The sequence below is a fragment of the Microtus pennsylvanicus genome, chromosome 4 (assembly GCF_037038515.1).
Source record: "Microtus pennsylvanicus isolate mMicPen1 chromosome 4, mMicPen1.hap1, whole genome shotgun sequence".
Taxonomy (NCBI): domain Eukaryota; kingdom Metazoa; phylum Chordata; class Mammalia; order Rodentia; family Cricetidae; genus Microtus; species Microtus pennsylvanicus.
Window position 1 is genome coordinate 481,868 of NC_134582.1, and position 16,532 is coordinate 498,399.

General features: G+C 33.9%; 1 protein-coding gene across 1 annotated transcript in view; it reads left to right on the top strand.

The window, feature by feature from the left end:
• Nucleotides 1–16,532, top strand: part of Dok6 (docking protein 6) — a 306,256-nt gene that overhangs the window by 119,364 nt on the left and 170,360 nt on the right. The window contains exon 3 of the mRNA XM_075968101.1: nt 14,295–14,409. Coding sequence (XP_075824216.1) covers nt 14,295–14,409 — 115 coding nt within the window. The remainder of the gene's footprint in view (nt 1–14,294; nt 14,410–16,532) is intronic.

Consider the following 16,532-nt stretch of genomic DNA (forward strand, 5'->3'; position numbering starts at 1 on the left):
AATGTTTCATGCTCCTGCTTAGCACTCTGATTCTCTCACAGCTTCCCTCTTACAGACTTTCATTCTTTTCTTCTTGCCATAGTATTAACCAACTCAATGACAGTAATAGCTTCTTTCTTTTTCCCTTTCGGATAACCATTTACCTTTTACTCCTTTATTATCCCTTTATTATTCTAAACTGACATTTTTATCACTCAATATAATAAGTTGTCTAAGTCCTCAAAATCATATTACCCTTTAAGTAGCTGAATTATGCATATTTTACTAATAACTTTTGTGTGCTTTTGTGCTTTCACGGGGTAACATGAATAAACTGCAGTGAATATTTGTCTCAGAGTAATCGTTACTTGAGATGAAGAAACTATCCAGGACCCACCTGATGATGATAAAACCAAGATTAATCCCATTTTCTATGTAATGGGCATAATGAATGCTCTAGAAGTTAATGCATACTCTTAATGCAATATATATTCCTAGGATACCACTGTGTCTAGTGTGAAATAAGCAATGTTTCGTAAGATGATCTATACAGAAGATATTCTCGTCCATGGATCAAGGAAAACAGTTGTCAACCTCCAGGCCTATGTGACGTATAAATGATCTACTGCACAACAAGTATTTAGGAATATTTGGAAGGGCTGGGAGCACAATTCAATTAAAGGCTTATTTTGCCCAGAACCCAGGTAAAAAGCTAGGTGTTTTACTCCCTGGTAATCCCAGTGCTGCAGAGATGGAGAGATGAAATTAGGGTCTCACTTGCTAGCCTGCCTATTCTAATTACCTAGCCTCAGATCTCAGAGTGAGAATGTCTCAAAAAATGATGGGAGGATTATTGAAGAACAGTTTCCATCTGGTCACTACATACATGTGAACTACATGAAAGTGTTGCATAACATGACAACTGCACACACGTACACTCACATGCACACACAAAACACACAACATACACACACGCACACACGTGTTGACGTAGACCTCAAATGGTAAGGCATAATAACTAATAATTATTTTAACATTTTGCAACCTAGGGTGGAAAAGATTTATAAAGCTAACTGTAATAAGTGATGATGGAAAGAGGAAAACAGTTAATTCCGTCTCTGCTAATTAGAAGTTAATAAGGGAGAAGTGGATATGTGGGGATTTCCTTAAATATTACTGCTTTCAAAAAGCAAAGTGATAGATAAAATACATTATATGGAGGAATGTGTATGGGTATGAGTAAATTGACAAAGAGTTTGGTTAGTTTAATGCTGGTGAACCTTCAACAAAGAGCTAGCACGTGGAAAGATGGTGGTGAAGAGGGATCATAAAGACTGCATAAAAGATGAAGCTTTGTCCTCTAAGCCTCCGAGGTTAAAAAAAAATTGTGCTTTGCTCAGATATGTTCCTTAATCTAGAAAATAGTTTTTTTGACTTTCTATAAAAGTCACAATCATGTTTAATAGCCATAAATTAAAATAATAAATCAAATGAGCAGAATGATTCTAACCTAAGTGAAGGGTCACTAAAAATAAACCAAGGATACAACTATTTCTTTATCAACTTTTAACTGTGTGCTATGTTCTGTCTGAAATATGCTTACAAGAATTAATGGTCTCATTTAGAGGTTTGATATGTTTACTATAAAAGAAATCTTGCTGCATGAATCAATTGTATATGAAGCAATTTTAAAATGGTATATACTTTTTTAAACTTAGAAAGAAATTTGAATTTCAAATCACTAGCTACTGAAGGAAGTTATTAAAAATGCATTAGGTTTGAGAATGTGGCTGTATATAATTGTCATAATAGATATTCAAAACAAATTTATCCTGGATGAAAACTGAACAAGAGCAATTTACATAAGACCAACTAATAAATTTTCCTTAATTTTCTGAATAGATGACAAAGAAACCATTTAGAGAAATTTTAATGAAAGAAACATGAGTGCTGTCCTTAGGGAGAAAACATCAATAAAACTCCCTTGAAAGATGAATGGAGAGGTTGTCATGAAATTTCAGAGAAGAAAACTGTAAAATGGTAGAAAAATGATGTTTAAATAGGTAGTAATCAAGCTTGTGAATGGTGCCCAAGTGGTTGTTTATACCACTGAATCACATCCCAAATCTGATCTCTTTTCTTAATCCCCATCACCTGATATTGAAATAATTGTTTTTCTTACTCTCTCTTCCTTTCATGCAGGATATTAATTTCATTTAAAACAACCAGCTGAGAGAACCCAGGGAAATGTAAGGTTGCTTTATGAAGTTGCCTTTACAGCTTACCCTTACACTTTTTTGTTTTTTGTAGAAATTGTACATGTGTATAGTCACGTTAACTTTCTCATTTTGAAATCATGAAGACAGGATTCCATGTTTGTGTGATCACATTCTTGATAATAATGTACACTGTGTTCAAAGGCTTGTTGTGCCTTGGCTCCTAAAAGAAATTCTAGAGTGAAAATTATTTATATGAGTAAAATCCTGTATACTTTTATTCTTTTGCATAATAAACGTTGCTCCATCTGCAAGCAGTTTTTGTTTCTTGAACAAGAGCATCTATTAACAACCTGGTTCTGAGTCAGACATCATGTATCATCCTAGACTTTTTATTTATTGTATTATTGACTGTCTTCATCTTTTTTCCACATGCTAATTACTTGGGGAACACTCAGTGAAAGTGAATAGGGAAATAACTTTCATGTAGGACAAGAAAATAAGGAAATTACCAATGTATGATGGGGCCCTTTCTATGAAATATCCAAGTAAATAATTCTAAGTAAAGGTTAAACAGAGGAGTCCAGAAGTTGAGCTCTTTAAGGGGACCAGAACAGATCTGCCTTGTCATAACCTAAAGATATTAGGAAGTTTCCAGAGCTCAATTTGATCTTGGTAGCATTTGATTTGATGCCAATTAAAATTTCATCAAATCTTAGGCAGCGCAAATAAGAATTTTTCTATGTTGCTCAATTATGCCTGCACAACAAACTACTATTTAAGTGGGGTAGTTAATTTAACCTATCATATTAGAGCAAATGTGAACCAAATTCATTGTACAATTAATTAGAACTTCTTCATCGAAATTAAAACCTAAAACAGTTGTAGTATTTTTTATAATGTAAATCACACAGCTTGTATCAATTTCAATGAAGAAGTTCTAATTAAGGGGCTTTCACATGTTCAAATGTTCTACCAATGAGCTACAATCAGAGCTCTCCTTCCTTTTTTTTAAGTAGTCAGTCATCTTTTTTTCTGTTTCAAAGTAACTTATTATAATAGCCTCAGTAGAAGGAAAATATGTAGCCTAATTTAAATATTCCTATCTGGAAATGTAAATAATATCCTAGCATAAAAGTTAGAAGACAGGAAATGAAAAGTAACATGGGCACATTGTTCAACTCATTTCTGCTTCAGAACATGTAAGTTAGAAATCAGGGCAACAATATATGTCAGCTGTACAAGAATTTTGACACCATTTGAATATCAAACGTAGCTTGCAATTTCAAAAGAGTCATTTTGCTTAGTAAATCATATTTACCAAAAAAAATCAACAAACAAATAAAAAAGAATATTCAGTACTACGATTCTGCTTAAACATTATATCCATCATTTCTGAAGCATTATTTTACATTTCGCAGATTTAGAAACTATGCCTTAATTTTAATTGCCATTTCAAAATATTCTGAGTGTTTTGGTTCTTAAAATGATCCCTTTTTATATGCATCAGTCATGCCACCTTATTGTGCAATTCAGGCCCAGCAAAATAAAGGTTGTATTATAGAGAACAAATGATTCTTTTGCTTTTATAAAATTAATGCGTATCCATTCATAATATATAACTGGAAAATACAACCATGAGAATATAATCTGGAATAGTGCTTTCTACCTCATTGTAAATGCCTATTTAGCATATTTAATTCATCAAATAATAATAATGACTTGTATTTATTTTTGATAGGTTTACTATTTGAAAACTTGTTAAAGTTAATAACTTCATAATAACAACAGTAAAAATTTCTTCTCCCTTTGAACAATTTTTGTCTTCCATTCAGAAGCAGCTACAAAACACATTTTATTGACCTGAAAATTTTAATTGCTAGAGTATTGTAGGCTTTGAGACTCAGTGAAATGATATGTTGGATGATTAGCAAATGTTTTTATTCTTAACCTAAAATTATTATCACATAAAATTTTACGCAATGGCATACTTTATGTTGCATAATATTGAGGAAAGCTATTTTTTTGTTAGCGTATTTTCTTTCAATAATTTGGATAAAATATTTGAAATTAGTGTGTTTTAATCAGGCCTGCAAGTGCACAAAATCATATCTTGTAGATATTAGAAATATTTGCCATTATAAGACAATTTTCCACGTTTCATTTTTCTAGCTCTATGAATCCAGACAATATAGATATCATGTATAATTTGAAATGTAACTTGGTTTCCAGGAGTCTTCTATTTCCTTATAATTTTTTATACACTTTCAGAAAGTTTTGTAAGTGTTAGCCTCCAACATTGTATTTGCCATTTTGGATCTAGGCTTGCCTAGTCTGAGGTGAGCCAGCAGTTTACTCCAGCTGGATTCTACACATGAATTTATCTGATTAATATCATCCCAATGGCAAACCTGAGTTTCTTATGAAGTTCAAACACTGACAAGATTGCAGGTATGATATTAATTTTCTTTTGATCAATATGAAATTACCATAGATGTAGGTAGAGCACTCATTTATGAACACACTATGTAGGTAGAAGTATATCCCAGTATATCTGTGAATTTTACAAGGCTGAAGTTGAGTGGTGAAAGGGCTATCACTTAGTACTTCTAGAAGAAATCTTCTGTGCTTCAGTTTATATTTTCTGCCTTTTCAATTCTAATTTAAATACTTAGAACTGGTACATGATTATATTCTTATGTATTTTTGAAATTTATTGTTATACTGTGAATTTTGTGAATGTCTATATGAATGCAAGTGCCCACAAAAGCCAGAGATGCCATTTCATTCTGGAGCTGGTGTTATCGGTGGTTGTGAATCACCTGATATGAATGTGGGGCACCAAACTTGTGTCCTCTTGGGGAACAGATAGTATACTGAGTCATCTTTCCTGTCCCAGTTTATGTCTGTCCAATACAACAACATTTTAAAGGAGATTCTCTAAAGATATCATTTTTACACATGACATATTCCTCTCCTTATTCCTATAATACATCAAGTGGCAGCAATCCCAGTCACATCATGGTAGTTTCTGCCCAATGTCAGAAACATGCTTTAAACATTGAACTTGGCATTTAATGAGTATTACTATGTGTTGAGTCCTGAAGCGTCAGTAAGAACCAGTTTCTAGAAAATTATAATCAGCATAACATGTTCTCCTATAAGCCAGGGTTTTATGAGGGATCCGTGAAAACCTTGTAGTGAAGGTCAGAGACCATGGAAAGATAGAAAAATATTTTCCCAACAGATATTAGATCTCTTTGAAGGGTATGGAGTAGAATCTGGTAATTCTGTCAAAGAAGAGTGTGCTACTCAAGATAGTCTTCCCAGGATTCTTAGATTTAGCTTTTGAGGTTGATGTCAGCTCCCACATAGCATTTCTTTTCTGCTTCATACTAAACCATTCAAATTATAAGTAAAAGCAGTTATTAACTGTGAAAAGCAGAGTAGTTTCATCCCCTTTGGAACATCATTCAGTTCTTCTCATCCTGACCTTTGAATGACCCCTCTTGCAGGTACATGTCCTCCATTCCCAGTGACCAACTCCCTAGTTAAGAGCAGTACCCCAGCTCAGTAGCAGGTCAGACTTGCTGTTGACCCCATAAAATATCAGCAGGTTCATTTTCCAAAAGAAGTTTTATAGTTTGTCACCTTTTCATTGCCATTCCCCTAGGACTGTGATGCTGACAAAGCTTGTTGACAGGAAGCTCTCGCCTGAGTGGATCTCCACCTTTCCCATAACTACATCAGTCACTGGGCCAGGCTCTGGGGGAATCACATAAAAATCAAAGGAAAAATAAATGTAATGCTTCATAGAGACAGAAAGCAAAGAAGGATATATCCTTTGTAAGTATATAGGGTATACATAAAATTTTATGACATTCTTTTATTTTGTTTTTAACTTAAGAATATAACTTTGGAATTAAAAAAGTTAAAAGTTATCATAAATAACTATGTACAACTATATTATTTTCCAAGGTCTAGTCTAACAAATTTTCATATTCTCCTTGGCTCAAGGCCATGAAAGTTTAATCTAATTATTTAGAAGGCAGAATCAGAAAATAAGGTGTCTTCCTTTGTCTTCACAAAGCTACCTCTCTTCAGTCTTAGTCTTTGAACTCCTTTTGTGTAGATAGAAGTTTCTTCCCTGCCTTATGCAACCACTTTGGAAATCAGTGCTGCAGTTTCTCAAGAAATTGGGAATCAGTCTACCTCGGGATCCAGGTTTACCACTCTTGGGAATATACTCAAGAGATGCTCTATCATACTACAAAAGCATTTGTTCAACTATGTTCATAGCATTATTTGTAATAGCTAGAACCTGGAAACAACCTAGATGCCCCTCAATGGAAGAATGGATAAAGAAAGTGTAGAATATATACACATTAGAGTACTACTAGGTGGTAAAAAATAATGACATCTTGAATTTTGCATGCAAATGGATGGAAATAGAAAACACTATCCTGAGTGAGATAACCCAGATGCAAAAAGATGAATATGGTATGTACTCACTCATTAGTGGACTCTAGCCATAAACAAAGGACATTAAGCCTATATTTTGCAAGCCTAGAAAAGCCAAATAACAAGGTGAACCCAAAGAAAAACATATATAGATCCTCCTGGAAATTGGAAACAAACAAGATTCCTGGGCAAAAGTTGGGAGCATGGGATGGGAGTAGGGATGGGGGAAGGGGAGAGGGGGAAAGAGAAGGGAGAAAGGAAAGACTGGAGAGAGCTTGGGGGAGTGGGAGGGTGGAGATGGAGGAAGGGAGGATATAGGAGCAAGGAAGAAGATGTCTACATTAAGGGAGCCATTTTAGGGTTGGCAAGAGACTTGTCTCTAGAGGGGATCCCAGGTGTCCACAGGGATGTCCCCAGCTAGGTCCTTGGGCAGCAGAGGAGAGGTGCCTGAACTGGCCTTGCCCCACTGTTACATGCAATTTTTAACAACAAGATTGACATTATATTTTGATATTTAGCTTAATTTTCCATCAGTCAAAGATACATAACATAAATAGTATGCTGAACTTTAAATCATAATTGGTACTAATTTGTTTTTTACTGTTGTTATGCATGCAAGTACATTCATTTTAAAACTCAAAGGGTCAGTTAGAGAAAATATGTACTTTTCCCCAGCACATAGCACAACCCTTCTGTTCACTAATGGTCACTCTACGAATAGGGTTCCCTGATATCTGGTCTTCTATTTGTTTATAACTGTTAAAATATCTATACCTATTCTACAGAAAGTTTTTGCTTCCACATTATTTAAACTGAATCATAAATTAAAAAATGTCTGGTGGCCTTCTCTCTGAGGTGAAAGTGATTGAAAGCACCAAATAAATAAATTCAGTGTTGACGTTTATCTAATGCATTAACAATGGATTGTATGGATCAAACAAATCATCTTTAACTCCAGAGTCAAGTGTATGAAATTAACAGAATTCATAAATAGTCAATGATGCATATCTTAGGTTGAGACCAAATGCCAACAGAAACGGTCCCAGCAGGAACAATTCCTTTGTATGAGTCTCAGAAAATGTAATGTTATTTTACATAACAAACTAAGTTCTCTCTCCCTTCCATCCTCCCACCTTCTTCCCACTGGACCCCATTCATCCCTTAAGAAGGTGAGATCTCCTATGGGGTGTCAACAAAGTCTGTCACACGACTTGAGGCAGGGCCAAGGTCCTCCCCCCTGTATCTAGGCTGAGCAAGAAGTCCCTTCATAGAAGACGGACTCCAAAGACAGATCATGTACTAGGTATAAATACTGGTTCAAACTGACCATACCACACAACTGTAACTCATATGCAGAAAGCCTACTTCAATCTTACGCTAGTTCTCCAGCTGTCTGTATGGGGTCAATGAACTTCTGTTAGCTCCACTCAGCTGTTTTTGGAATGGCCTTTCTTAACTCTGGGTACACCATACCCTGGAGAATTAAGGATATATAAGAAGAAAGTGAGCTGAGTACTGTATGCTTTCATCTCTCTTTTTTCTGATTGTTAATGTGATATCACCACTGCTTCAATCTTCTGCTGTGTTGTATTCTGACCATGATGTACTGTACCCTTGAACTGTAAATGAGAATAAAACCATTTCTCTCTTGTGAAATCATCTAATTACTCCAGAGTATTTTGCCACAATAGCAGGAAAATCTTACCAGTAGGCCATAGCCTTGTAGTGATACATAGATTAATAGAAATGGGTCAGTTTAATATATAAGAGTTAGCCGAGAATATGCCTAAGCTATTGGCCACGTTGTGTTGTAATTAATATATTTTCTGTGAGATTATTTGGGTCTGGCATCTGGGAAATGAAATGCAGTCTGTGCTTACAACCAAGGAAAATGACAGAAAACCTTTAAATGACAATATTATATTTAGAAAAATTGTGATATTCAGAATATGGATGGAATTTACATTTCAGGTTTAAGTGTGAAAAAGTTAAGTTTGTATCTTTTAATACTAGGTCAAGTTAATATAAAACCATAATGAGTAAAAACATCTAAAAAAATTGAAAATTGATCTACAAAGTTTGGTCTAGAAGAATAAGAAAATATTTAACACAATTCAGACTCCTTAATGATACAACCTTAGAAAAGCATTGATCCAATTTATAGGCAAAAAAAATTGTAGGCAAAATAGCCGCAGTTGACTTCAAATGTTCTTCATTCAACTTTCAGTTTTATAACTCTTCAACTATGTGAGACCTTACATATACTGAATCTAAATAGCATATTGCGACTGCCTGGATCCAGAAGCAGAAAAGAGTATCAAGTTGTTGCGGAACAAGATAGATATTTAAGAGTTTTTAAAAAACAGAACATTCACATTATTATTGGGGAAACATTCTATTTTGAGGGTGGGTTTCAAGACAGGGTTTCTCTGTAGCTTTGGAGCCTGTCCTTGAAGTAGCTCTTGTAGATCATGCTATCCATGAACTCAAAGAGATCCACCTGCCTCTGCCTCCCAAGTGCTGGGATTAAAGACATGCACCACCACAACCCAGAAGTAACATTCTATTTTTAAATTTCCACTTCTTCACCATGAAATGAGGTTACTACTACTTTTAAACATAAAAATAAATGACAAAGTTTAATATCTAATATATACTATGATATATTTGTTTGTAATAATATATATACTGATAAGAATTAATTTGGATAAAGTGTATAATTTGAAGGTATCTTTCTTTTTCACTTCACTTACTACAAGTTTCATGCCTGTGATATTGCCACCCAAGAAGTCATACATTGAATGGAGTGGGGTGAGTTGGACGAGAGGGAATAGCGGTTAGACGGTTAGATTTGCTCAAAAAAATTGTATTCATGTATGAAATTTTCACAGTGAAAAAATTAACAGAAATCTTCACCAGATCCTTTATCCTACCTTTTTAAATTCTGTCACTGCTTAAGATTTTATTTTTGTATTATGACTGAGCATCTTTTGAGCCCAAGAGTGGTATTGCTGGATCCTGCGGTAGGTTGATTCCCAATTGTTTTGAGAAACCACCATACTGATTTCCATAGTGGTTTTACAAGTTTGCATTCCTACCAACAATGGATGAGTGTCCTCTCCAGCACAAGCTATCATTGGTGTTTTTGAATTTAGCCATCCTGGCAGGTGTATCTCAGAGTTGTTTAGATTTGCATTTCCCTGATGGCTAAAGATGTTGAACATTTCCTTAATTGTCTTTCGACCCTTTGAGATTCTTCTATTGAGATTCTCTGTTTAGTTCTGTACCCCATTTTTTAATTGGGTTATTTGGAATTTTGATGTCTAATTTCTTGAGTTGTTTATATATTTTGGAGATCAGTCCTTTGTCTTTGTCTGATGTGGGATTGGTGAAGATCTTTTCCTATTCAGTAGGCTGCCTTTTTTTTTATTGATTATGTCTTTTGCTTTACAGCAGCTTCTCAGTTTCAGGAGGTCCCATGTATTTATTGTTGCTCTCAGTGTCTATGCTACTGGGGTTACATTTACAAAAACATATATTCAACTATATACATAGCAGCTTTATTTGTAATATTCAGAACCTGGAAACAACTTAGATGCCCCTCAAACCGAAGAGTGGATAAAAAAAAAATGTGGCACATTTACACATTAGAGTACTACTAAGCGGTAAAAGACAATGACATCTTGAATTTTGCATGCAAAACAATGGAACTAAAAACACCACCCAGAGTGTGGTAACCCAGACCCAAAATGATGATTATGAACCTTCACCCTTCAACTGATGGAAACAGAGGCAGAGACCAGCATCGGAGCACTGGACTGACCTCCCAAAGTCTGGTTGAAGATTGGGAAGAATGAGAATATGAGCAAAGAGGTCAAGACCATGGTGGGTGCACTCACTGAAACAGTCTATCTGAGCTAATGGGAACTCATCAACACCATCTGGATTGGGAAAGAACAAGCATAGGACCAAACTAGTCCCCCTGACTGTGTTTGACAGTTGCATGGCTGAGGCAGAGACTGATGGGCCACTGGCTTTGGCACCAGGATTTATCCCTACTGCGTGTACTGGCTTTTTGGGAACCTATTCTCCTTGGATGGATACCTTGCTCAGCCTAGATATACTAGGGAGGGCTTGGACCTTCCCCAAAGCAATGTGCCTTGCCTTCACAGAGGATTGGATAGGAGGTGGCGGAGGAAATGGAGGAAATGGGAGGAAGGGAGGGAGTAGGAACTTGAATTGGTATGTATAATGAAAAAAGATAGTTTGCTTTCTTTCTTAAAAAATTAAATTAAATATAAAAAAATTTTATTGTGTGTGTGTGTGTGTTTGCACATGGGTGGAGTACCCAGAAGCTGGAATTATCAGAGGTTATGACCCATCTAATGTGGGTTCCCGTAGCCAATATTGTGTCTTCTGTAAGAGGAGTATGCACTGTCTTCTATATTCCTAGAGAAAAGGGTTATTTTTATTTTTGACATATATATATATATATATATATATATATATATATATATATATATATATATATATATGCCAATGAATTACTTAAGGTATAACAACCAAATAAAAATAATATAGCACCAGCTAGCATAAAAAAAACCCCTGCACGTTCATATGTTCATATTAAAGTGTTGGCTTTGGCACTTGTCAAACCTAAGTATCTCAAGCTGCTCATCATTACATCTTTTGAGACCTAATTAACTTAAATTATTTTCAGTTACAAGTTAGCTTAGTTTATTTAAAGTAATTTACTTTAATTCTTTGATTAAAATGTGATCAACATATTGGGCCCTTTCTAGAAATTTAAAAATAAAATCAACTTACAGAAATACATACGAAATATTAAATAATGAAAAAAATACTGATTTTAGTATTGGAAAATCCAAGATTTCAGAAATTTACAGACTGTTTATAATTATTTTTATGTTGCATTGTCAGGTTTTAGAATAGTAAGAAACATTTGCTTTAATGCAGTACAAATTACTTTAAAAGTTGTTCTCCTTTAAGTCATTACAGTTGAACACAATATGGTAAATCCAGATAATATTGATAGCGAAAAATGAATGGAGGTATTTCAAACCTAAATAGTTGGGATTGAAAACCCTTTAGAAAGCAGAATTCCTTATCAGTGCTTTCTTATCATCTTTTTAAATTCTTAAGCAAAAGAGGCTAAGCCATCACAGTGCTATCAACAATCAAAGCCCTGATTTACTCAAAAACCTTAGGCCTGTGGTCTCCTTGCAAAGGATCTCTGCATTTCTAAATGTAAATTTTCCAGTAGAGCAAGCCCTTTGTTTGAGCTGCATCAGCTGTCAGATTGCCTGAAGAGCTGATGATAAGCATGCCTTGGTACCCAGGACAGTTTTTCAAATCTGTCCAAGACTTAAATTTGTTGATTTTTGTTATGACAGCAAAAAATATAAAGTCCATAATATCTTTCTCGGTATTATTCTATATTTGTAAATAAAAGTATCTGTGAATGTGTCCTAACAATAGTTTTTTAAATTATTTGTTTAGTACATGTGAGACATTTTACATAACACTCTAGCAGATTCTGGTCTTTATATTTACATTTTATACTAATTCTTATGCAACACAAATTCATCATTGTTTTTAGACTCAATTTTGATAATATTATTTGTTTAGGAAAAGCTAGTAATATTTAGAAATAATATCTCTTTTCAAAAATAACTTTAATCTATTGCCTTAAAATAAAATTGGGTTTAAACATCTTTTAAAATTCAAGAGTTATATTTTATTTGATAATACACTTTGGTGTGCAATCAAAATATGTTTGTCACTGTTTCATAAAAAGAATTTTCATCTCTCCAAAAACTGTCATTCCTCAGAAATTATAACATATTTGTATACAGTTCTTCTCACATGGAAAAGAAACTTTCAGATAGATGTGAAATAGGTAGAAGATTTATAAGTAGATGATGTACTGTGTATGTATACATAGGAATACATGCTTTTACATAAAGACAACTTTATCATACCTGAAATAACTATTTGTATTATTTATATGATGCATGTTAATCTTAGTATGACTGCAAGTAAAGAGAAAAATATGAATAATGATTTATGAGAATTCTGTAGGTATGACAGACCATGAGTTACATGTGGTATTGAAATTCTCTGCCCTTGAAAATCTTTTTAAAAATCCATGAAAAGTAGAGAACAACTCTTTTAAAATAATAACTACATACTTTTATTTTGTACATGTCATTTTTATATGATATAATTGCAGGCTTTGGTCAGGTTTTGATCACTTTAACTTCAGCTATACTGTGCAATCCTAATCAATATTACTATGGCTACCTTCAAATATGAGGGAGAAATCTTGAAATATATGAAATATGTATATGCATTATACCTAAAGCACTACACAACTGATATCAATACCTCTAAATTTAACAATTCTAAAAAAATCTATTGGGCTTAATGTATTCTAAGTTATAATGGGAATTGAGCTTTTTCCTTTCATTAATTTTCTTCAAAACAATTGAAACGTATAAAAAAGTGAAAAGTTTGTTTTTTATACAACTAAGTCAAAAGAGAGGTCTTTATCCAAGAAAATACTCCTTATATTGATCCAGCGCTAGAGACCAATCGCTAGAGAAGTCAGGAATCTGGGCATTAGAACCAGATGTGGTTCCCCTGTTTACCAGGCTATCTAGTACTGGACTGATATATATTCTGATCATCAAGTTTCTTTCCTTTTATACCGTGATGAAGAAAGTATCAGCTTATTAGCATGTCATCAATGTTTTATAATCAAGTTCAAGATAGATCCTACACATGCTGACAATTCTAAAGAGGGAAAGACCCATTTCTACACTGGTAATGTGGTTATTAAAATACAATAGAGGTGGAAGAGTAATCAGAATGCACTATGTACATGTGAAAAACTGTCAAATAACAAGATTTATTAATAAATAAACAACAAAAGCATCATGAAAAAAGTTCAGCATGCATCAATATCCCACTTTGGGCTGAAATTTCATTCTCAAGTCCTTCATTGCTCTTGGAATTAGTCTTGTGAAAATTATTGGTACACAATTTTTAAAAGTATATTCTTTCTCTGGAAGCTTGAAATGTTAAAATTGTGATTTATTCCATTGGCAGCTGTCAGATGCTGTGTGATCTAGTCTTATCTGGAACTTGTAAGGTGTTAGAGGAGAGACTTCTTGCTAAATCTCATCAATATTCAAAACATATTTAATGAGAACTCTCTTTGTACCAAATTGTTATTGCTTTAGGCAGATACAAGTTTAATAACAGCACAGCCTCCATGAAGCTATTCTGTATGATCACTAGAGTATTTCAAATACAGCAACCAATATGAGTGATGGCTAAAACTGAAGGCCTAATAGAAGACATTATGTTTCGGTCTTTACTGGTGGTGGATAGAGTCAATTCAAACTTAGTACAGTGACCTATTGAACCGTGCTTAAGGGCATAAGGTAGTGATAATTGACCATTTTCTTTAAAACATTGTAATGTAGCACATATACCATATATTAAAATAAAATTTTTTTCAGTGATAGAATGTTTGCTTAGCACATACAAGGCTCTGGGGGCCTATCCCCAGAATTTCAAAAGTAAAAAGAAAAAATATTCTTCTCTTTCAAGGTAACTGAACTGCACAACATCAAAAATATTACCAGACTGCCTCGAGAGACAAAGAAGCATGCAGTGGCAATTATCTTTCATGACGAAACGTCAAAGACATTTGCTTGTGAGTCAGGTAAGCAATTTCAGGCCCATCTACAGCTTGAGGAAATTGAGTTGCTTCAGAGACAATGACTCAGACAGATGAATCCACACGGAAGTCTGAATAGGTTGGCATATTGTAATGAGAATGTGCGGGGAACACTTTGTAAGAAGTTAAGCATGCTGGTATGCTGTAGAAACAGATGTTTTGGAGTTTAGCTATCTTGTCTTTGTCTGGAGTTTGTTACTAGGTGGTCTGAGGTCTCTTAGGGCTTTGTTCAAACTTTGAGAATTTAGTAAACAAACCTGGGAAATGCTCAGAATCAGCATGTGACTTGTATTCTGGGTTTGGCAATGTTTAGCTGTGAAGCATTTCCTTGTGTAATAGCAACACTGCCATGAGAAAGCTCACCCAAGAGCAGCTACCCAGACAGAAAACAGAACTTTGAGCAATGCGTTGATTTCATGGAGTCTCAGTACTATAAGTCAATATAGTTTAGATTAAATTTTAGCATGCTAGTTCATAAAATACTCTGACATTATGGAGACACAAGCAGTTTGTCGTTTGAAACTGCAGTATTTTTTCATGGAACAATCCCTGTGCAATGTGACATATGACTTGGCTTATTGCCTTTTAAAGATTCAGTTCAGTGAAATGCTGCATTTGCTCTATAATGGATGTTTGCAGAAAAGATATGTCCAATAGCTTTGAAAAATGTGAATTTAAAATAGTAGTGAAGTTTTTAGGAAGCTTTGATGTTATTATTAAGGAAAAATATAGCTAAAATTATTTTAATTAATATAAGCTTATAGTATAAATACTAATAATGTCACTCTCCCTAGCAGAAATTGCTTACAATTTATCTAATTTTATATGGACCTAGCTGGGCTGAATTTTATTTTATCAAACAGTTCATTCCTTTAACATTTTTACCCATCAAACCTTCTGGTATATTTCTTTTCAGTTGCCATGTGGCCTCATCTTATTTAAAATAGACTTTTTGAAGTTGCAAAGATGCCTGAGAATTGGTAAAATGAGAATTTATATGCTATTGGTCCTGTTTCAATCTCATTGCTGAAATATGCTATTGTCCAAAATCTTTCACCCTCTGCCTTCTTGTCAAATTCCTCAAAACTCTCTAAGCACATAATTTTCCCTGAGTTCCTAAATATATAATATTTACATTATATATTAAAACTAATTACAAAAAATTGTTTTCTACAAAAACATAAATATAACTTTTATAATTTTATTTTCACTATTGTTTAGTATTTTCTATATTGCAATAAGCAGTATTGAGATGTATAAAGATATTAGAGTCCAATTTCAGAAGAAATGATATTTAGCTTAATTTATTTAGGTAAAATTTTTATTAGAAATTTTTGAAGAAAGATTATTACACAATTTTTGTTATTTAATTAATTAATGAACTCAATATAATATCTTTTTGCCTCTGATATTATCAGTGCTAGATTAAAAATATTTGATATAGTTAAATAAATCTTATGATTTAAACAGCTTTAATCCACTCCTCAGTTTCCTATCCTATCAGCTGGATTTTTAAAGTAGTTTACAAATCATAAAAAGTTATATGATATTTTTCCTTTTTAAAATTAAAATTCTAAAATGTTGTGAGGGTACATATTCCTTGGTGTATAGATGTCAATGCATGTATGTATATAGAATTGTATGGCATGTTCCTTTTAATTGCAACATTCTCTAGGAATGGCAATATTTGCTTCAGGAGAAAAAGGGAGGCTAATGAGCATCTGTAGATAAACTAAAGGTCACCAAAAGTCACAAGTGAAAAGGAAAAAATAAAACTTAAAAGATTATTGAGGGCTTTATCTGATAATGTAAATGGGAGTAAACAGTTATTGGGAATGAAGACTAACATCAGTAAAACAGAGAAAAGACATTCACACTGTGGAGCAGCTGATAGTATAGGAAGCTTCAGAGTTGCAGTTTCAGAAGAATTCACCCATTTGGTGGTGAGCTCTCTGGTGTTACAGTTGCTTTTTGTGTAATTGCCACTTCTTGTAACCACTCACCCAAACCCTTGTTGGTAAGCTAGAAAGAAAAATTCAGTGGTCCACCAAATTTGGCATTGTTAGAATCATTACTTTGGTCTTCAGGTGCTCTCTTTTTTGGGATAA